This window comes from Styela clava, chromosome 8 (assembly GCF_964204865.1).
Source record: "Styela clava chromosome 8, kaStyClav1.hap1.2, whole genome shotgun sequence".
In the NCBI taxonomy this organism is placed as follows: Eukaryota; Metazoa; Chordata; class Ascidiacea; order Stolidobranchia; family Styelidae; genus Styela; species Styela clava.
In genome coordinates, this window is record NC_135257.1 from 11,396,174 (window position 1) to 11,420,197 (window position 24,024).

Below are 24,024 nucleotides of genomic sequence, written 5' to 3' on the forward strand. Positions count from 1 at the left end.
ATTAATTTTGTACATGTAAAACTTACATATATGAAACAGCTGAGAATTCATAACTGCTATTTGTTGCTGTGTATGTTCAATCAGACAATGTATTATTTTGAAGATTTCTAATTCTAGAAACTGGTAATCTTATAATATTTATGAAAATTTTATCAATCAAAGATGTTGTCTTACAAAGAACTACTAAGAATATGTATTGAAGCACTTAACATATTTAGTCCCGATGATCAGAGTGTGGAAGAATTCATCAAAGACTTTCTCAAACGCAGGCCGGTAAGATAATTCAAGATTTAAGTATGGTATTGATTTAACAATGCTTATATACTTAGTTTTATCTTATCATTCATCCATATCAATGCTTATATTCGAGCATTTTTATACCTCTGGTTTCAAGATGGTTGGACAAAATAGTGTCACAAACTGAATAATCTGGGCAGAACATCAGAGTTTTTTATCCTAGTATTCCCAGCTTCATTATTATTGTCTATCCTTTTATATTCGGGAAATTATCGCTCATTGTTATAAATGGTTTTCTTCTTTCCAGGGACTGAATGATGATGACCATACTTTCATTGTTGAAGTACTTTCTGGATGTTTTGAATTCCGCAAAGTAATTAAGGTTGTTGTTGATGGCTTCCATGTTCTTGATGGTAAGAAAATCATATAAATCTTATCTATCAAAAACTTTTTCTGAATAATTCTATTGATTCATGATTGGATGATAACATCTTTCCTTTTGTACACTGTGTTTTCTAATATTTTCTAACTTTGATCTATGATATCACTAGGTTTCACTTATTTTATAATATATTAGATTGAAAATAAATACTTTCTGTTTTATATCGCATGATAATTCGAAGATTATGTTTTTCAACACCGATTATGTCACTTGAATATATATATTTTTTTTTCTAATTCTGATTGAATTATTTCCAGGGAGAAATAGTTTGGCTTCAGATACAAATTTATTCAATGTTCTCTGTTATCTGATTTTATTTCGGTTGGATGAACTTGGAATGTCACATATGAAGAAATTTATACAGTCACAAGATGTCAACAAAATGTATAAGTAAGTAGTTTTCATAAGTATACTTTGATAAAAATTGAAATACCGGTATAATTTTATTTTACAATTGCAACAGCCAGGGAAAAATATTGTTAGTAGAATTTATTTATTTATTATAATTATCAAGCCCTGAATTCAATTGAAGACTATCAACTAGACCAGGGGTCCTCAAACTCGGGGTCCCGATTTCTTGTTGGTTCGCGAAAGGGCTAAATGGAGGTTGCGGTAACATCTTTTTTGGCACTAACTTATGTTAAAACAAAATATTGATAAATTTGTAAGATTTCGAACCAGTACTGAGACCAACCATAAATGAAATACAGCCAAGATTCGACCTTTTGTGTGAGAATATGCAAGCACATCAGTCTTATTAAAAGTTGGGTCAAGTTTATTATTTTACCCAATATCTTCGGAAATATTATATTTTACTTTATTTTCATTTTTGTCCCCGGGGGTCACGAAAAAATTTGAAGAACACTGAACTAGACACTGTGCCCACTATTCACCATACTTTTGAGGGATTTTGCTTCATAAGATATTGCTTCAATGAGAAAAACTTTTACAGATAGATATTTAAGTTTAATTTGCGTAGAACACTGTACATACATCGGCTATATTGTAAAATATTTTATTTCATGTTTCTTTTTTAATATTCATTTGTTCATATGCAGTTTTATATATTTTCTTTTTCATTTTCCAGATTTCTGAGATTTTTTCTCTCTGAGGCAAATTTAGACACTTGGATATACAGTGAATGGTGTAAGGAATATGATAGTCAATATGTTCAAGAAAAAATTATGCTGCCACTGATAAGGTATGTTTTTTATGCTTCAATATATATTTCGATCTTCAATTATGTGAAATATGGCTTTTCATAGTGCCAATTATAAATTTGTAAGATTTGACATAGTTAGGGATTTGCATAATGAGAAAGCTAAGATATACGGTATCCGTTATAGGCTCATGCTGAAAAAAATCTTAATGGCTTTATTGAATTTTAGTTGATACTCATAGTTTTACCCATAAAATAAATTCTGAATTATGTGAACCAAGATGGCGGACACCAGAATGTAGTATGTGTACCAGGTTAGGGTTTGGCCATAATTTCAGGTACAAATACTACGAGAGTCACTTGGCTAGTCCCCGAATTCGTAATGGAACTAAAATAAGGAAAATTAGAATAAAATTATGGCCTAACCCTAACCTGGTACACATACTACGTTCCAGTGTTCAAGCTATTTAAAATTTATCATTTAAAATTCACTTTTTCACTCTCTATAAGGTGGAAGCCTCAGTTGGATGAACATGTCGAATATCTCAGAGCTGTTGTTGAAAACAGAATTCCACTGAAAAAAACAGATGTTCCATTGACTAATCCTCAACCATTTAATATCACAAAGCCGAAACCTCGAGGTGTACCCATGCCAGATAAAATTCCAAAATTGACTAGACACAAACCAGTACCAGAGCATCTTTACAGGTATTATTAGAGTGATATTTTTGTAATCCATTTTACATACGATTTTTCTTGATAACAAATTCGGTTCGGGTAATTTGTATTGAGAGTGTCGCCAAAAGCTTCTATTTGGTTATCTTCTCCGTCAGTTGATTGATTTACTACTTCGGTATATATTGTACTCCGACTGTCTTAAATAGTATTGTCCATAAGATAACAGCTGGATTAGCCAGAACAGCTAACCTTTCTCCTGTCGTTCACCACTCCTCTCTCTCTAACTTCTTTGTTCCTATAAGTCTATTTATATGGAATTGGGGGTTTCTCAATTTAGAGGATAATTTGTCTATCTTTATTTATTACTTTTCCGAGAAGAAGGTTTTTCTTGACCAATCAAATTCAAGTTTGTCTCGTTTTTGATAGGAGGAATTTTGGGTGCGGATAATTTCTTGGCATGGTTATTTAGGTCAATTATCTTGTAAAGTTATGAAATGACCTAGTTTTATGTCTAAAAATAGCAATGATTTGTGAGTATGAATCATTTTATGCTCCTTGAAATTTACAGGTGCTAAGTCGAAAGTCAAGGTTTTAAGATTAATTGTGGTAATATTCGATGATTTAAAGTGACAAATTGCAAATTTGTTACAAGAGAATACAGGCCCCACTCATTTAGAGGATAAAGTGTATTTTTTATTCGGATATTGTTTCCTGCTCTGAATAAAACTCTGAACATGCTGTCAATGATAGGGTATTACTAAATACCAAAAGATTACCAAGTTGTTTTATCAATATACTAAACTTGGAATTACAGTAAACATATTATAGCTAAACCTATAGGAAAGCCTTCTCACTAATAATGAACCTTCCACCGAAGTATAATAAATCACAAGGATATTTTTCCAATCTGTTAATTGAGAATCTATTTTCAAATGTGATTCAATTTACCATAATTTAGCACAGCTTATTAGATGCAAAATGGACCCATTATTTTATATTATTATGTTGTTGTTGGAATTCTTTTTCTCGCTTACGTATGTTGTAATTGAAAAAAAACGCTACTGCTTTCTTGGTTGAAGATTGTTGTTGTCATTAGAAGACTATTACCGGTACTATTATTATTTTCCAAAAATTTTAATCACCAGTAAGGTTTACTCAACCAGTAAACATTGTATGAATATTTATGACACTTTTGAATTTTTTGTAATAAAGTTATTTTCATATATCTAATATAAATTATAACCTAATATACTAATACATAAAGATTAAATTTTTTTATAATATTTGAGATCAAATTTTTCAACTTCCATTCCTTATTTTAAAAAAAGTACAAAAAAGGATGTACCGTAGATACGGTCAGAACTGGGGAACTGATTCAAAATCACAGTAGGTTCGCCTCCGGAGACACAATATATTCAAACTGTGACTCCAGCTCCGGAACTTCATTTTTTTAAATCGGAGCTGGTCTCCAGCTGCATACCCACGAAGGCTTTCAGCCCAGCCCTGAATACAACATGGAGTCATATGTATAATTGTGCATTTCAAATTGCAGGCAACCAAAAGAAATAGAAAATCTTGCAAGAATCCGAGAAGAAAATCGACAAAAAGCTGAAGAGTTTTTATTGGAAACAGAATCAGATCAATTCAAGTGTGCTAATGCAGAAAAGTCTACAAGAGCTAATGTAAATATTTCCATACAATTTCCATGACAATTTCTAAAAATTTTCAAATAGATCTAGGACCTTGATTATATTAAAGCATGGAGGAATTTGAGGATATATTGATGGAAAATATTTGCTAACTAAAAAAGTTTTTGCCTTCACAATAAACAAGCCTGAATACAAGCCGTCACCGGAATGTGTAGAGTGAGAGGTTGATAAAAAACCAAGCTTTTTAAACTGTGATACCAATATAAGGATTTGGACCAGTTGCATGCCAATCAATCTCACATTATATGAGTTTACAAACACTGTATCCTTCAATTATTCCAGATGGTTATGAACAGGATAAGAGAAGAAGAAGAAGCAAAATTAAATTTCAATAAACGACATTCACAACCTATTCCAAAGAGCATGGTGGGTAGCATAATATTATTACTCTCATCTTATTCTGCTCGTATATGTATGTTGCGTATTTTCAGTATTGGTGGAAAAATAAATTACTGATTACTGATGGCCAAATTATTGTCACTTGTTCTGAAATTTTATATCTATATTTTTAGACGCAGAATCGACCAATCAAAATGAATGCTGCAGCAATTTTAAGAGAAGGAGCTTTGTTTAGAAAAAAAGAAGGCGAAGAGTTAGTCAAGTATGTCTAATACTTTAGATTTTCTTTTAAAAATAGAATAAAACTACAGTAAATGTTCAAATCACCAGTGGTTTCTATGTTTGTGGTGCATGATAGCAAAACTGTATAGGGTTTTGAGACAACAGGGCGAATGTTAAAATTTAATAAAAAAAATTTATTTTATATTATTACAAAGAAGTAGACGCTCCTTAAACTGGTATCTGGCAATAGTTTGAAGCAATATTCAACAAAGTATTTCAATGTAAAGTTTGAAGTGAAATAAGAAAATATATATATGTTTTTTCATTTTCTTAAAACCGTATTTTCAAGTTCCCTCCTTTTGGTTTGAAGCCTTCTTTAGATAAATGATGTAACAGTAGGTAAATATTCAATTTTCGCCATTTCAATTTTTCCGAAAACAAGTTTAAAACAGGTAGGTTTTTAAAATGAATATATCATTTTCAACAACTGATTAAAGTGAACGTGTATTAAACAAGTGTGTTAAACCAGACATAAGTGTTGGATTTTCTATTCAACAGACTAGAAAAGCTTCTTGATGGTGCAAAAGATGCTTCAGAATTTGAATCTTGGCAACAGAAAAAATTAGAAAAAGACAGAAAACAAAAGGAAACGGATCTGGAACGTAAAAGAATGCAAGGAAAATTAAGCAGAGAAGAAGCAATCATTGCAAGGCAACGAAAGGCCAAAGAAAATCAAGAAAAGGTAATGGTTCTTTGTACAATAGAACAAATACTACTACAAAGCTACTTGAATATGTATGTATCTGTTATTTCGGTATCGGTTTGAAAAAATATCTCTCCACAATCACCCGGGAATATAGTGTACAATACAGATGCCTTAAGATGAAGTGATTTGGGCTTGCTTACCTTATTGTGTTAGAGCATCACAGCCACAGGTACTTTGCTGATGGTTCTGAAAAAAAAACCTAAGTTAAATTTTCAGCTCTATGCAGTACCATATGGAATTGAGGTCATGAGTTTAATTTATGGGTATGATGTACTATTTAATTTTTTGGTAACTGAATGTATGTTAAAGTAATTTGTCAGAATCAAATCTTGTTATTTTCCATTCTTTTCTTCAATTTATTAAATTTTTATACTGTTTCCAGGTGACAGAAATGAAGATGGAGACTGCAGAAATGATGCAAGAGTTTCTAACTTTAAGGATGGAAGAAGAAGATCAAATGAGAAGCTTAGTTGAAGAAATCATGGCTGGACATGAAAATACTAAAATTGTGAAAGAAAGATTGAAGGAATATAAAAGAAAATTAGGTAAATGCATTCACTTCAAATGTGTATGTTGCAAGCGTGTGATGACATTGCAGTTAAAGCGTTGGCATCCCAGGTTGAAAATCTTGGGTTCAAATCCCATCCTCGTTGGTCGCCGCCCAGGGAGTGATGCATGTAACTAATGTATATTGGTTAGGCATCACCGAAATGATCTTGCCTATTCGTCCTCTTGAAACTTTTACAAACTAACATGAGCGGTTTTTGTTGAAGAATGTTTTGTCTTCTTTGTGTCCTTGTGGATTTAGTTATCAATGCGCAGTAGAAATCCATCTTTCGACATACTTCTGATATTCATTTTCTGTTGCCAATTCTAGTTCAAGATGTAAATGCACAAAGTAGAGAACTAATGAAGCAAGCACTAGAAGATGCAGAGGCAGAAATGAGAAGAAAAATCGAACTCATCCAAGAAATTCGTGCAATGGAATCTATTCCAATTAACAGGTAATTTATGTTTTTGCTGTGAACAAAGCTGGAACACTTGTGGTTCAACATACGGCACCTTTCCCAACCTCTTACACCCTAGGTGAGGTCTCAAATTAAGTTGAATAATGGGACTGACCTGTTTGAACCCAAAATATATAACAAACCATATTTGCATTGCAATTATAAGTCTCATTGGCTGTATTCCTTGAATTTACAGGGATGAAAAAGTCCATCAAAATCACGTTTACATATATATAATACACTTCCTTGAAACGCCTCATGTAAGAAAATATCTTTCGATATGAAAAAACATTGCTTTTTCAACGATATAAAATCTATTTTTAAAACAGAAATAAACTTGTTGATCTAACTGCAACTGCCGGTCATGCTCTGCTATCCGAGATGTCAATTGTTGAATTGAGAGAACGACTAAGTTTGTTGAAAGAAGAGAAAAAGGCTGTTGAAGAACAAAGGAGAGATGCAAATATACAAGAAAAACAAGCTAAAAATGACAGATTAATGGAAAATCTTGCTTGCATCTCAGTTCATAGAAGAGAGATGACAAAAGCAGCAGCAATGAAGTAAGTTTGGTATATCACTGTACCTTAATAAAAAAGTATATACTCCAATTTCTCAGCACCACTCTAATTTTCTAAAATACCATAATGCTATTCAAAAAATCCAGATATTTGAAAGTATGGTATGATAAAATCGCCAATATTGATAAACTTCTTCATTTCATCATGCGAGTTCTCATTTTTTGTCTCCATGTACTTTTATTATTAATTCTGGTATACTCGTGGTCCCAAGGCTTCCCGCACATAAACATAAATTATCATACATTTGAATGAGAGATTTCATTGCAATCGACAGGTAGTCATAAAGTGCAGAATTGGCCACCATAACTCCACCGCACTTCAGTGTAGAACTCCCAACTATATGGATAATGAAAACTGTGCCACTATTGGGTTGTTTTGACAATAATAGCAAACTATTTAAAATTACCGAATATGTTTATATATATGCCCTTTGCTTCAGGGCAAAACAACAAAGCGAATTAGCAGACAGACAGAAGAGAGATCTTGAGAGTGATGAAAATTTACAGAAATTGAAGAAACAGCTTGAGGACAAAAAAGCCGAACGATTGAAGTTGTCAAGGGAACTAGAAGTAAAACCTACACCTTCATCTGCAACAAGGACGAGGAAATTACTGAAGTAAGTGTGGAAAATTAGATCACAGTTAGTTGTAGGGATGGTTATATGATCCAAATCACCAGGGTAATAAATACACTTGGACATTGACACAATTTTAAACTTGATTGTTGAAGTGATCAAGTTGGTACATGTTGGGTACATTCTCCCGCATTTTTATTTTGCTTTTTAGAGAACGAAAACAACAAGAGACAACTCGATGGCGACAACTGGAATCAAGTCAAATGCGACTCGCAAAATTACGAGCGGGTAATCTTAGCTCCGTTCCCACCAGGGATAAATCAAACAGAGGAACTGCCATAATCACTTAATTTTTTTTTTTTAGTTGCTTATTTTATCCGTAAAAATTATAAATAAAAATTTTGATGTAAAAAGTAAAATAAATGAGTTTAACTTGTTGCTTTGAAGTATTGTTTAAAATCGTTGATGGTATTATGAATATAAAAAGCCATCTCGATACACTACTTCTCAATATGTAATAATATATTAAACCCAGTCATTTCGTGTATGTTTATAGCGGCGTATCCAGGATCTCGTTGAGTATGGAAGAGGGATTCTTCAACCCAAAAGTTTTTGACATCAATTTTTGTTTTTGAACGTTAGCTGACCGCAGCATATAGGTAACACGCACTACAGCTGTAATATTTGGCGTTTCGAAAGTTATATTATATTTATGCATAGCGTGTCATGTTGATGTAACTTAAGTATTGACATACATATATTTTCTGTAATGAAGGAAACTGTCTGTTGGTGAATTCGATACAAAAATCAAACTTCTGACTCCCATCATTGGCGGTACGCCGATAGTACATGTATTGGTTCAAAAACATGCATATATTGTTGTTTACACAAAATATTGCATCCGTCATTGAGGCCTGAACTATTGAATTGTTATCCAATTAACGTGGCTATACCATGTAAAATGAAATCCCGAACATTTTTCATTACTAGTAATTTGTCCTTCTGTACCACTCTTAATGTCATCATCGGATAGTTGGTGTTCAAGGACAGAATAGTGTTTTTCATACCGTTTAATCACTCCAATGCAAATTTTAAATAACTGAGCAGAGGTGTCGAGTTACAGCTATAACGTACTTTCAGTTTCGTGAATTCCAGTCACACACTATTCAACTACAGTTCGCGTAGTATTAATTGAAGACTAATGAGTAATCAACGAGAGCACTAATGTTTTATGTTCACGGCACTTGTATCAGTTAAAATAAAACGAAATTAATTTGGATGACGAAAGTTCTACTTCTAGATATGACGCAGAAATTACGTGGTATAATTACGTTGCGTGACTGAGTCAGCATCAGAAAATTTCTTAATCGATCCTCATTCCGACGAGGACGACTCCGTTAATTCAGAATCACATTTTGTCTTGGGGTGGATTATAGTCTTAAGTACAGCCATTAACTTGTAACTAAGAGAGAGAGAGAATGATATATTTATTATCCCAAAAATAAAGTGTCAACACTACCATAAACATAAGTCAATGAGGATAATAATTTAACAGTGATTGTAAATCGTTCGGTGCGGGTCAGTGTGCAAGACCGCTGAAGGTTATCCATAGACTCCCCTCAGCAATCAATCGATAAGATTATTAGTAAGTGAGCCTGTGCCAAAACTCTGAACTAGCCATTCAGAACACAATTATGTAAGTACCGTAACGTGTGTGACTGTTTCTGTTGAGTTTTAGCGCTCACTCGAACTTCACCTCACATTCATCGAAAAGTCGGTAAGTTGCCAGTTTTTAGTATTAATTCAACCCAGTGGTTCCCAACCTGGGTGCCGTGGAACATTGATGTGCCGCGAAGAGATTTCATTTTTATATTTAATTCAAGTGGTTCCAATTTCCAATCCCTTGAATTCCACAAGAACGGCTCCCACGCCTTTTGCTAACAAACAAATGTCAAACAAAGTAACATATTTTTGTGCGAAATTTTTTCCAAATTTGTCCAAAGAATTATTATTTGACTAGTACAATTGCCATTATTGCCGATTTATTGAATTACCATTTAAACTCAAAATAACATTCAGGAGTCACGCGATGACTTTGCAGGGTGTTTATTCACTATTTAAGAAAATGCCCATTTGAACGCATAGTTCTCCCATGAATATAAAATCAAACGTTGCGTAAGAGGTAGTCCTTGTAAAAAATGTGAAAAAAGCTCACCAACATTGAATGCCTAGCATTCTAGATGTTCGTTGTATGTGTATTAAAAATACCCGATATTCGACAATTTGTTAAAAATATTCTATCATATCTCGAACACAGAAACGGTTATTATTCAAATAGTTTCTGCGTTCTTGAAAAGTCGAATAAGCGTTTCGACATAGTAAATGCTACGATCAAATTATGCTCGGGCCTTGCACGAAATTCATAACGTGAAAAGAATCGTCCATCGGTGAAAATTGTTTATAACAACTTAACCTATTTAGTGTTTTTAGCGATAATAAATAATTGTTGTAATGAAATACGGTGTGTTTGCCTCTTTCATTTGTTTCGCTAGTGCCGAGAATTACACCATTGAATAATTTTTGCAATGAGAGAAACATATTAAATTGTAACAAAAATGTATTAGGTTGTGCAAAAGTGAGAATACCTTTGATAATAATAAGGTGTAACGTGGATCGGGGAAGGGCGAGAAAAACCCAAGCGTATTCGCGTCACGTATTACCCGTACGGACGCGCATCTTTTACAATAATGTGAGGTGCTTCGAAGGTGGGTCTCGTGTACATCATAAGAAAAAAGTTATATTATCGGTAACTATTAACCATCTATTTTAAATACAGGGTATGTTGTATTAACAAGAATTGAATTTCCCTTATCTGATCTTCTATGTTTTTTATTATTTTATAGCTAAATGGCTTCAAGAGTAGGAAATGTTCCCGTTTTGTGTTATAGGTGTGCCGCGAATGTTTAAATAGCTTAATATTGTGCCGCGACATAAAAAAAAAAAGGTCGGGAACCACTGATTCAACCCAAACCCAACGATGTTAGGGTGTTATGGTTAGGAACCGAATGCTATAAGAACATGTTTATAAAATTTAATGCTTTCCAAAGTGGCACCACAATTGGTGCCACTTAGGTATGCGATTAAGATTACGATAGCATAGAATAGGATTTATATATTTTCCCGTAACCGATCAGTTGTTATGTGAACCAACGCAGGGTAATTACTAATCAGTGGTGCGATGGCAAGCGTATTCCCAACGCCTAGCACCATGTGCCACAGCGCCGAGCAAGCGAGATATCGTAGTTGTATTATACAATGAGTCGCTTATCAAAATGGCACCTTCGAAAATTATGAAATTACCACGACTGATTCAGTCACCGCTCTCTCATTGTCTCCGATATGAATTCATATTGTTCGAACACCGCCAATACAATGAAGAATGTATATAGTAATTTAGTATATATATATTCGGATTTTTAAACAAATCGACATTTTAGTCCTTAGAGTGTAATTGCGTACAAGTAACTTCATATTTAGTTTCCATTGCAAAAAGGTCATGCCTACGTGGGATGACGAATATTTGCAGGTTACATCGTAAGAGAAATATTATTTTAATCTGGCTTCTGGTTTCGACTTCCGCAAGGTTAGTCATTTACTTTAGTCCACTGGAGAAGCCAATTGCCTGCCACACGTCATGTTCGCACAGAGTGGTATATACCTGTTCAGATATGTAAGAGGATAATAGAATAAGCCGGGGTCATATAAAGAATAAATCTCATTTAGCCGATGTGTCACTGTCAAACCCTCTGCCTTATGACGAATTTGTTGTAAGTGATATTACATGATGCAATTAATAGAAACAATAGTTGTATCATCAGAGAGTGTAGGATACAAATCACATTTAAGAAGTATTAAGCACTGTGGTGGTGTATAGGGCTCAACGATACGAATTTTTTCGTCTGTCAGAAAAGGTTTCGGTTAATAAAAACATATTCTTGCATATCATTTGCGTAGCCAGTGACGCTAGGGGTAGCAGTTTTGAGGGTTTCCGTATAACAAGCGAAAACAAAACGTACAACTTGTCCGTATGTTTTCGATTGGATTGTGTAATCCAAGATGTTAGATCTATATGGATTTAAAAAAATTAAAAATTGTTAAAATGTTTACCATTGAGGAAACAGCCTGTAGCAAGCAAAATCGTTTGCCCATAATAGGTTAGTTCCTAGACCAGTGTTTCCCAACCCGAGTTTGCGGTCTCAAATGAGTCCACGGAGCGTTTGAATGAATCCGCAACAAGCCAGAAATTCACTGCGGGCCGCAAACGTTTTTGCGAAACCTAACTATCAGCCACGTTACTATTTACATAAAACATAAAAAGCAAGTTTAGTCACATAACATTAATCGAGTCAATAATTACTTGTTACTGAGTATGGCTGAGCATATATTCGACTATCAGAATAGCAATTTACTATTCGAAAATTTGGTAACAGGTGACGCGAAAGGTCACTTGCGCTTTATCAGACAATTGGATTTCACAACTCACTTGCGAATTCCGACAAAAAAAAACGAGAGTGCACAAGCTTCGATAGATTCCTAAGTGGTGTTTCTAGCGAGTTCGAACAACGAAGAATAATTTTTTTTTTCTGGTAGGTTTTCAAATTTTCTAAATTGAAAAGCGGCAATACAAAATACTAAAAATAAAATGAAGAACACCATAAGTTTTGTTTTATGATGGTCTGCGACCGATTAAAAACGCTTTTTCATACATTGAAAACCGCAACATTTCGGGTGCTACCATACCAGGGCATTTCCCCCTAGGATTATTTTCTTTATTGCCTTCACATTGGTACGTACAGTACTGCCGTTAGTGTTGTGCGAACAGCTCAGATTTGTCGAATTCACAAAAATACGAATCAAAACAAAATATAATCGGGCATTTTACCACGCATTTTTGTGTTCACAGATTGTCATGATATTTTCTGAGTAGTACTGCTTTTATTCGGTCAACACAACCGCAGATTAAAATGATCACAATTTAATTTATAATAAAGCAAAGCGATGAATATGCATTTTTGATTTTCTAATATACTTTAAATATATTTTTAATAGATACTAAATCAAGTTGTACTTTCTGGAAATTTATAGCAGATAGTAGGATTTTTCTAAGGGCGATAACAAATTCGCAAGATCGCGAAAAATATGTATCAAAACTAATAACTTGCAATAAACGCACCTTGCGTTCGCAAAGGTTTTCGCCGGTGAGAAAATAGTCCGCGCCCAAAAAAGGTTGGGAAACGCTTTCCTAGACTCTAGATCAGGGTTGTGCAATAGGCGGACGCGGGCCACAACCCGGCCCTCCAAGCCATTTAATGTGACTCTTGTCAACACTCTCCATCAACAATAAAATCCTAATCTGACAGTGTCGCCTACGTTTAAAAGGGCGTCCAAATGGGTAAAAAAACACAAAATGTTTTTTGCTCTTGTCGCCACATCAAATCTTTCGCCGTTTTGCCCGGTCCCTTTGTTATTGTAATTTTAATTCGGTTTATTGTTCAATTCGTTTCAAATTTGTTATGAACTAAATTTTTTGTGTGGCTCATCTAGATGTCTGAAATTGGTTATATGGCCCACCCACAAAAATGTTGCACACCCCTGCTTAGATGCAATGGTGCACATCGTTTTTCTATCAAAATAAGATGTCGAAAGTGTACTTTAGCTCGAAGTTATTCATAATTAAATCAAAGTTCGATACTAGAGGACTCCTGTGTATGAATAAACATAAACTAATTATTTGCTCAATCGACTTTTACACAATTTGTATGACTTCAATTGAGAAATATTATTATAAAGAGATATGCTATTTAGTGATTTAATTCAGAACTAAAATATTAATTTTAATATTTGAGCGGCAGGTATGGATATTTCTGATCAGTCTACTACTTCTAACAAAACGGGTCATCATCCGAGTGAACATGAAATATTTCGTCAGTGGTTGGCAGCAATTGTATTTGCATCTTTTCTGTTGGTCTGGAGCCTTTACATTCTCATTGTTACACTTATGTACGAGTGGAAAGTGATGAGTGTGAACTTCGAAATCAAACAAAGATCTTTGAAAAGATCCAGACATCGAGGAAGGATAAAGTTTGAGAGAAATAAGACAGCGGATAGAATGAGATATTTGATAATAATTACCGCTGTCTTTACTGTTCTACGTCAATGCTTAGAAGGCGTGGAGTTGCGTCATTCTTTCGACAATGACGAAGCGTGCAACAGTTTACGTGTCGTGAAAAACATACTTTACGCATTCTGCGCCAGTCCTATATATATAGTACTTTGGATGCGTCAAAGAGTGTTTTATGAATCGCCTGTTTTAAAAGATCTGAGCAATAAAGGGATAAGAATCCTGAGCTTTTCAATAGTGCTAATAATGGGTGTTGGAGACGCGGTAGGCATTTTGCTGTTTATTGCAACACGGGGATACAAAAGCTCACCCACTGGGTGCAAGGTGGAGTATTCTCACATTCCAAAGAAACTACCAGGCGTGTTTCTATTCTCGTGTACCGCAACATTTCAAATAATTTTGATGGGACTCTTTGCCTATCCATTACTCAGGCATAAACACGAATCTAAGGACATTAATGCAGATTGTTCCGGTTTGATGAAGTTATTAAAAAGAACAACTATAATGGCAGCAATCACGATTTGCTGCGATGGTATTGGTGCACTAATAACTATGCTTGTTTCAGACTTGATAATTGCAATATTTCGTCAATTAATTTACGACTTCATGTTGTTAATAGCAACAGTTTGTGTCATCGCATCATTTGGCGACTGGAAGATCAGATTGCTACCATTTTTGAAGCAAAAAACCAAGGTTCAAGGAACTATCAAACAGAGAAATAGTAGTGATGTATCGACGGGTGTCACTAATTTAGTTTCTGTCACATAATATTTATTTTCCTTCACTGATTATGGGCTACCTCAGTTTTCTGAATAATTTTTGTACTAAATTTGTTACATATCGTGTTTTTATACCAAGACGACTGAATTGTTGATTAATTTCATATCCACCACCGGTATCTTGTTTTGTGACTCATTTTTATGGATAAAAAACTGACCCAACAGTAGGTTCTCCTCACACTTACAAATTCGTAAATTTATATGCGTTATGGGCAGTATTGTGGACCAAACTAAGCAACGCGTATATTCAATACTGCTTTGAATACGGCAATGGGTAGTGTTCACAATGATGTCAGTAGGACTTGATTGTTCTTGAAGGAAGTATATATTCAATATTATGAGATATTTTTGCAACAGAAATCATTGCTGTTTTTGTATTTTACTTTTTTAATGTCGTTTAAGAATCCCATAAATATAATAAAAACGAATTATGTTGATACACGTGAAGGAATTTTAAAGTGAATTGGGGTGATTCTTAATTTCCACAAAAGTGAGCCGAATACAAATAGCTAACGCCATATGCACTTAATGGTCATCAATTGTAAGTGCATAGGAAAACACAGTTATTGTCAATTCTAGCGCGTAACCGAAATTACGGAAGTAAGTGTGGAAAATTAGATCACAGTTAGTTGTAGGAATGGTTATATGATCCAAATCACCAGGGTAATAAATATACTTGGACATTGACACAATTTTGATCTTGATTGTTGAAGTGATCAAGTTGGTACATGTTGGGTACATTCTCCTGCATTTTTAATTTGCTTTTTAGAGAACGAAAACAACAAGAGACAACTCGATGGCGACAACTGGAATCAAGTCAAATGCGACTCGCAAAATTACGAGCGGGTAATCTTAGCTCCGTTCCCACCAGGGATAATTCAAACAGAGGAACTGCCATATTCACTTAATTTTTTTTTAGTTGCTTATTTTATATGTAAAAATTATAAATAAAAATTTTGATGTGAAAGAAAAATAAATGAGTTTAACTTGTTGCCTCGAAATATTGTTTAAAATCGTTGATGGTATTATGAATATAAAAAGGCATCTCGAATACACTACTTCTTAATATGTAATAATATATTAAACCCAGTCATTTCGTGTATGTTAACAGCGGCGTATCCAGGATCTCGTTGAGTATGGAAGAGGGATTCTTCAACCCAATCCGTCATTGAGGCCTGAACTATTGAATTGTTATCCAATTAACGTGGCTATACCGTGTAAAATGAAATCCCGAACACTTTCCATTACTAGTAACTTGTCCTTCTGTACCACTCTTAATGTCATCATCGGATAGTTAGTGTTCACGGACAGAATAGTATTTTTCATACCGTTTAATCACTCCAATGCAAATTTTAAATAACTGAGCAGAGGTGTCGAGTTACAGCTATAACGTACTTTCAGTTTCGTTACCAAAATGGGATCGTGAATTCCAGTCACACACTATTCAACTACAGTTCGAGTAGTATTAATTAAAGACTAATGAGTAATCAACGAGAGCACCAATGTTTTTTATGTTCACGGCACTTGTATCGGTTAAAATAAAACGAAATTAATTTGGATGACGAAAGTTAGGATTTACATATTTATCCCGGGGGAGAGGAAAGCCGATAAGACGAAACTCATAACGTGAAAAGATTCGTCCATTCGTGAAAATTGTTTATAACAACTTTAAACCTATTTAGTGTTTTTAGCGATAATAAATAATTGTTGTAATGGAATACGGTGTGTTTGCCACTTTCATTTCTTTCCACCATTGAATAATTTTGACAATGAGAGGAACATATTAAATTGTAACAAAAATGAATTAGGTTGTGCAAAAGTAAAAATACCTGTGATAATAATAAGGCGTAACGTGGAACGGGGAAGGGCGAGAAAAACCAAAGCGTATTCGCGTCACGTATTAGCCGTACGGCCGCTCATCTTTTACAATAATGTGAGGTGCTTCGAGGGTGGGTCTCGTGTACATCGTCAGAAAACAGTTATATTATCGGTAACTATTAACCATCTATTTTAAATACAGGGTATGTTGTATAAACAAGAATAGAATTTCCCTTATCTGATCTTCTATGTTTTTGGACACGTTTAGTGGACATAATGATCGTTTCAATATTATAGTTGGACACGTAGTGGAAATATCGATCATTTCAATATTATGTTGTTGTTGTTCTTAGTGTCCTTGTTCTTTGATAAGCTTTGAAAAAAGCGCTTTTTTCTTCGAATACTGGACCAATTGCTTTGAAATTTTCAGTGGTTGAAGATAAAATTTTTCTCCAGAAGGCTATTACTTTTTTTCGCTATGACGTCATCAAAATTATTCCCACTGGGTGGCGCTACGTGTCCATATATTTGAGCATAGCTCTCTTGTTATTATTATTTGTCTCCATTTTAAAAAAATTGCTTTTCTCTTCGAATATTGGACCAATTGCTTTGAAATTTTCAGTGGTTAAAGATAAAATCTTCCTCCAGAAGGCTATATTTTTTTTCGCTATGACGTCATCAAAATTATTGCCATTGGGTGGCGCTACGTGTCCATATATTTGAGCATAGCTCTCTTGTTTATTATTTTATAGCTAAATGGCTTCAAGAGTAGGAAATGTTCCCGTTTTGTGATATAGGTGTGCCGCGAATTATTCCTGCACTATACACTGGTTTTTGGAATAAGAACATTTTTTTTATTTTAAGACGACACCAAATTCAAATGTTTAATGTTGATTGACTATAAATTTTTATTGCATTTATTAAATTGCATTCTATTGAAATTGCATTAATAAAATACACCATAATAAACTCATCGGACACTCACGCATTCGAAGTGGAAAGTAAAGAAAGAGAATGGACTCGTAGTTTAGTACAGTGGTTCCCAAACTTTTTTGACCATCGCCCCCCTACAGTTGTTTATACAACTTCATCGCCCCCCGGCAATACAAAAAATGTAAGGTCAGAAACGAATATATTACAGACCAAATAAGAGGACAAATCATAGTTTATAGTGTTTTTCGATGAGATAGATGAGCTTAGTGTTCTTCAGCGAGTTTTTTTATTATATCTAAAATTACCCCGTTTACTGGTGGAATGGCGATTTCGTTGTTTTGATAGCAATAGTAGCACGGCTGAAAACCCCTTTTTCACCATATATATATATAATAGGTCGGAAATGAAAGAATCCAGGGTTCTACCTCCTCAAAATCCGCCGCGCACTCTTGCCTTATAGCATTTCACTCCCTAAATTCACCCCATTCACATTAAAATAATGAAAACAAAGTTAATTTTCAATAACTCATAATAATTTTCGTACATCTCATTCATTCCTACAGCCTGATGACTTGCAACAAAATACGTCGGTAAAATTCATCCCCGATTACTCATCCTACCACGGCCTCCAGTCCGATCCATAATTAATCAGCCATTTGTTTTTGGATTCATGGAATCGGATGTGGAAGAAGCCGTGACCGACTATCGGCTACGGCCCAGGGGTCGGCAAATTTTATGTCACTCGCAGGACAAAATTCAGGGTTGCTAGTCTTTTGCGGGTCGCATATATTTTTTGAAAATTAAAAACGGAACAGCGCGCGAAAACTGCGACAATTCGGGAACTCAACACAGTCGTGTTATTAAAAAAATATTACAATGACATTTAATATTGCCGCATCACGCTGGATAGCTTTACGACGCTAATATTGGAACATTTTCTGAACGGGAATCCCTAATCCCAGTTTTTTGCTTGTTCTTTGTAATGTTCATTTTCGAAAATAATTGTTTGCACAAATCTGTACTTCCAAACATCAAAGTGATACATTCTCACAAAAATCAAGCAGTGATGAATCTCTCGAATAGAATATGAATTTTATTTCCTTATTGCATTGCAATATATTCGAATATTGACTGCGCTATTGAACCCCTGCCCTCAGCATCAACTTTTATTTGTTATAAATTGGCTTCGAAAAAAATATGAGCAATAGGGAAGGGAATACAAGAGAGAAGTGCAGAAAACGAACTATTGCGTGATTGAAATGCCATTCCCGAAAATTTTTCATGTCTTGATTCTTGAAAACTTTGCAACTGCATTACTCTCTATGTTTTCATCCACATGTGCTTGTGAATCTCTGTTATCAGTTATGAACTTCATCAAGTCTCGGAATAGGAGTAGTCTGAAAGATGAAACCAGTAGTGAGTAGTTCGTGTATTTCTCTGAAAGTTACAAAATATAAACCCAATGTAAAATCTCTATCAGCGGTATGCAGCAGCAGAATTCTCGCTGATATAGAATATGAAAAGTAATCAAATCCATTTGTCGGACTGATATTTCGCCGAATAGTGAATCTGTCTGTACATGTTTAAAAGGTTTTTATTGTGTATCTTTGCTTGTTTTTAATTTTAGCCGGCACGCGGAAGAGTTTTGTTTAGCCGATTTTGGCAAGCGAGTCAAAAAAAGGTTGCCCACCCCTGTCCTAGCCTGTAGTACCCTCTGTAATAATTGGGTTGCAAAAATACCCAAGTTAACTGAGATAATTCTAAGTGATTCAAGAGTCTTGCTGCACACTAACACAAATATATTTATGTGACGTTTCGTCTGACCAAGGTCAGACTTCTTCAGACATACCGGTGTAATTACACACATTGTTGAAATATGCATGTAACTGCTTTCCTTTGTAGCGTACCGGCAATGTATGAAATAATTATCCAGGTTCAGAATATCTTCTAATATGATCTGACGTCAAGTTTTCTCTCAATAGTCCAAGTCTTTATGCTATTTTATGTCATTTATTAACAACTCGAACAGTAAACGATCCAAAACAACCAAACACTCCCCAAAGGAACGAAAAGCATAAAATAAAAATAACAGATACCAGGCAGTAAAATGCAAGAAAGACCACATACACAACAAAAACACTGACAAACCCTGAAATCCAAGACAGCTCTGAATAAAAACCAAATGACTCCTAGAATCTGGTACAATAAACTAGCTACTGCAATTTGCAAAACAGGCCGAAAGTAACTTATGACAGGCATTTAAAAAGACTATGAACAATTCTATAGGTGCACAACATTTGAACAATACTGATGAAAGCTAATTCCACGATAAAACTAAAAATACAACACTACGGTAAATGAACTGGAATGGCACTGTACTGGTAAAAACAATAACATGGTCCCTACGTCAGCCCACTGTCCAGCACAAAACATCCGACACTCACACAACACAGACAAACATCCCTGAAAACCAGAGGCATTCACACAGACATTCAAAACCCACCAATCTAACCGAAACACTCAGACGACTACACTCTGTCACACCAATGACATTAAACAACATGATGCGCAACTCCGGCATTTTTGTCCGAAGATCGTATTCGATAGCACGCTCCAATGCACATACTTGACGAGACGAAAACGAGCGGATGTGTGCTGCTTTCGAGGCGTAGCACGAATGGTGTTCGTGCCTGCTTTGACAGTTGTTGTCGATTTTAATGATATTTTTGAAAGTTGGGGTAAGAAGAAATCGGTAAAAGGTAAGGTGAATACTATTGTTGTATATCACACCCGGGCATCGCACTGTTAAGTACATGTGGGAAAGCCAGCCTTTGTCAAATACTACGAAGTTATTAATTCAGTACGGTACGTAGTTGCCCATTTGCCGAAATTGCATATTTACTTACCCCTTATGGTTTCAAATAGTTCATGCACCTCCGTTTAGATTTTTTTAATCAGTGAGGATATATACTCATTGTTGATTGCTGCTCATTGTAACATACTATTGCGCATTCACTTTTATTTGCGTATTGAATCAAAGTGTTAACAAGTTCACCTAACATTTCACTCATACCGGTCTATATTGTATAGTCTGATTTCTCAAGTATTTGGAGCCACGAATGCTTGTAATTTTCTGACTAAACCCTTTTATTAGTTGGTTTATATACCAAATTCAGTAAAATATTTTTTACATAAAACAAGAGATATTGGATTTATTAGCTTTTCCATTCTAAATCATATAGACTGCTTTATTTATTCCTAACGAAAATTAATAAATCTCCTCTCTTTCTTCAGATGTGAAAGTTGTGGACAAACCTGTCTAAGCATTGTGAGACTCTTGCAGCACAAGAGGCAATAGCAGAAATAGTAAGTATATAAATCAAGAAATTAAGCCGACATAAAGCAAAACTTTTCAACTATTCGTCTAATCTCAATTTCCTATTATTTATTCACAGGACAACTATAGCAGACGGGGAGATATCAGAAGTCTGGCGACATATCAGTGACAGTGTGATTCCAAGAAATATAATGTTTGCAATAGAAAAACAACCTATGGAGGCATGCAAAGACATTTGACCCTCCGGTAGAGTTGTTTATGGCCCCCACATCCTGCAGGGCTTGAGGAAAATAACTAAAAATTCCAAAGCGTAAGATTGCATAAGCGGTCTTATTTGTAAAAAGGCACAAAACACGCCAGACATACTTAAAACAGCTTTGGAAATGAGGATTACGGGTACCTCACTGCACCTGTGTTATATTTGGTTCATCAACTTTTGGTAGTACTATAGAGGAAATTCCGGAAGGGGTATAATCATCATTCATGATAAAATACTATCATATATTTTTTGAACAACTTCAATCTAGACCAGGGATCTCAAACTCGCGGCCCCAGAGAACTTCCAGTGCGGCCCTCGAACGCTTAACAATAATTGTAATAGTATTTTGGAAGTTTTTTTTTTATCCAAATGTAATAGATTTTTCAAACCTTCTAAAGTGAAATTGATTATTCACACAGAAAACAATTTACTGAAAGTAGTTTTGGAATATTAATTTTTTTTGTCCACATTTTGACCCAATTAAGAATACACATCAAGCTAGCAAAAGAATACTTGAATAAAACACTTGAGTGATTAAATTAAACGCAAAGTACATGAAGAAGGTGGCATTTTCGAAGAAAATGGGAGTTGTAACATTTCTGCTCTTCACAAAATTCTGAAGCACATTGTTTAATTTGTCATATTTCCATCAATACAATCAAAAAACACAATAAGCTCAGCAGTCAATATGACAAATTCGAAGACCAACTTCGAACAGAAAATTTCCATGTGTTTGTATATTAATATAATTATACAACGACTTAGTTACTAAAAATCAATATCAATAATAATCCAAGCAATCCTATGCCACGCAATGTAGTGCGAAATGTCTTGTCGAAAAAATCTGTCATTTGTTTTTTTACTGATCTATACATGAAATGATAAAAGTAACTTTTTTGCATTACTGGAATTAATTAAACATTCGCATAGATCCAGATTAACCCATGATCATGTGACCTCGTTAGTTAGAGTTGGTACTATAAAATTATTTCATCCTGGCCTTAGTATGCTGGTGACACATAAAAGATGCCAAACGTCAGGACAAATGTAATTAAAAAACATTGAGTTTATATTGTAGTATTTTTGTTAATTTTAGGTTCATATATTCAGATTGAGTCATTTTTTAGTGTATGTATTATTCTTTCTCTATCCAAAGCTTGTTCAAAAATGATTTTGATGGTTGTACATAGAATTTTATGATTTTTTGTAATAAATACAGTAACTTGCAATAATAGTGGAATGCAAATATTAACATGAAATTGCATTTGAAATTAAAGAAAATAATAAAACTTAATCCAACTGTTTAGTTGCATCCTAATATATGTCACAAACTAAAACTATCTTGAAAATATCTTTCAAGTATACATTATCGAAAACTGTTTGCGGCCCTTTTTACAATTTCCAACATGCAATGCGGCTCTCGAAAACCCATGAGTTTGACACCACTGATCTATTCTAGACAATTCAAGCATTGCTTTGGGAAATAATATCACTTCAATTAAATTGAAAAAAATCTTGCCGTATTAAATACAAAATCGTTGCTATCATAAAGGTAAACCAATTCAGCCACTGGGAATATATTGGCCTTCACAAAGCAATGGAGGCAAAATTGAGAGTTCATGAGCTATGAACTTTTGTTCTTTTCTTTGTCTTGAACTTTTCATACTCCACAGCCCCTATTAATTTTATTTTTAATTTCAATGACCATGTGATGGTCATACATATCTTTAACTTGTATTTTCTGTAATGATGTATTATCTCAATGTGTCAAACTTTTAATTAGTGTGCATATTTTGCTTCCAGATGACATAAATGTATTGTCTTGTTTATTACCTCAGCTTGGAGTATTGACAAGAAAAAGGTGCCAGTAAATTCTTTGTTATAATCAGAATTCACAATTAATAGGAATTATAAACAGCCACCAATCAATGAGAATTACATGCGAAATCCCTCACAATCAATTTGTCCAAAAAATTCACCTACTAGGGCAAGTTTGATAGGTGCAAACTTTGTGTTATGGAATTGTATCACAGCACCGTTAAGAGAAGTAAAAACAGTTCTGCTGTTTTGTATGACACCCTCTTTAAATGAAATTTCAATGTTTAAGCGCAAACATTAAAATACCTTTGAACTTTGTCATTATCTGCAAAATGTCCCACACGAATCTTTACGCTATCGCGTTTGTAATCATGATGTCCATTTTACTCTTTACAGCTTGTATGTCATTCCAGCTTTCCAAGTGAGCAAAACTTCTTAGATATAGAGATTATTTTCTTACGTTACAGGCGCAAAAAGGCAGGTACTAAACGTAAAGAGGACGCCGATTAGCAAAAGCAAGCGGAAAACGGTCGCGAAAGGCGACGAGAAATATGTGCATTGGAGCGTATCATGAAATACAATCTTTCGCATGTAGTCTTATGGAGTGACGTCAGAGTTGCCTATCATGTTGTTTAATGTCATTGGTCACACACAGGCACAGCATACACCAACAGACCACGCTGCCCCCGAGAACCGATCGACCGTGTCGCAGCGTCTAAACTGCTAGAATACCAAATATGGAAACGATATCACATGACGTCATTTAACAGGCAAAACAAGGGTCGTCACACCTTGTTATAGTTGAACTATGTATGTCTTAAAAAAAGTCTGACCTTGGTCAGACGAAACGTTACAGAAATATATTTGTGTTAGTGTGCAGCAAGACTCTTGAATCACTTAGGATTGTTATGTTTACTCTTGCTACAGCATCCTTGCAATTTATGCATACCAATCCACCGGCACAAAAGCATAAAAGAAGGATAAGCAGTTGGTCTCGCAAAAACCAAATAATTAACTGAGATAGATTGGAATAGCTAAACATGTCGAAAAACAAGGCAAAATCTGCTTTGGTAACAACTTGAATTTATGAAGAGTAAGAAGTTCAAAATTGTAATAAAAGGTCATGGTAACAGAAAACGTGGCGTCATAATACCCGTTTCTACCTGTGATGGTGGGTCGGACGTTAGC

The 24,024-nt window shown here is 34.6% G+C and overlaps 2 protein-coding genes and 1 long non-coding RNA gene across 3 annotated transcripts; all 3 read left to right on the forward strand.

Annotated features, from left to right (window-relative positions):
- The first annotated feature begins 23 nt into the window (after window positions 1-23).
- LOC120345873 (cilia- and flagella-associated protein 99-like) lies at window positions 24-8,149 on the forward strand. The gene is made up of 14 exons (XM_039415454.2): window positions 24-273; window positions 545-650; window positions 937-1,069; window positions 1,767-1,880; window positions 2,349-2,546; window positions 4,069-4,198; window positions 4,508-4,591; window positions 4,738-4,826; window positions 5,345-5,528; window positions 5,935-6,097; window positions 6,430-6,556; window positions 6,889-7,119; window positions 7,577-7,753; window positions 7,923-8,149. The coding sequence occupies exons 1-14, from the start codon at window positions 163-165 to the stop codon at window positions 8,059-8,061; spliced, it is 1,986 nt and encodes a 661-aa protein (XP_039271388.2). The 5' UTR covers window positions 24-162; the 3' UTR covers window positions 8,062-8,149.
- A 4,801-nt stretch (window positions 8,150-12,950) lies between these two features.
- LOC120345741 (uncharacterized) lies at window positions 12,951-15,193 on the forward strand. Its single transcript, XM_039415284.2, has one exon. The coding sequence runs from the start codon at window positions 13,626-13,628 to the stop codon at window positions 14,658-14,660; it is 1,035 nt and encodes a 344-aa protein (XP_039271218.2). The 5' UTR covers window positions 12,951-13,625; the 3' UTR covers window positions 14,661-15,193.
- Window positions 15,194-20,066: 4,873 nt separating this feature from the next.
- Window positions 20,067-22,018, forward strand: LOC144425749 (uncharacterized). Its single transcript, XR_013477626.1, has 3 exons — window positions 20,067-20,181; window positions 20,717-20,788; window positions 20,878-22,018. It is a non-coding gene; the product is annotated as an uncharacterized LOC144425749 (long non-coding RNA).
- Window positions 22,019-24,024: the final 2,006 nt, after the last annotated feature.

Excerpts from the sequence above, each read along its gene's own strand:
- LOC120345873 (XM_039415454.2), top strand. The coding sequence starts at position 163 with ATGTTGTCTTACAAAGAACTACTAAGAATATGTATTGAAGCACTTAAC. Across the intron at positions 4,827-5,344 it reads GAAGGCGAAGAGTTAGTCAA|ACTAGAAAAGCTTCTTGATG; the intron begins GTATGTCTAATA and ends TCTATTCAACAG. Across the intron at positions 6,557-6,888 it reads GAATCTATTCCAATTAACAG|AAATAAACTTGTTGATCTAA; the intron begins GTAATTTATGTT and ends TTTTTAAAACAG.
- LOC120345741 (XM_039415284.2), top strand. The coding sequence starts at position 13,626 with ATGGATATTTCTGATCAGTCTACTACTTCTAACAAAACGGGTCATCAT.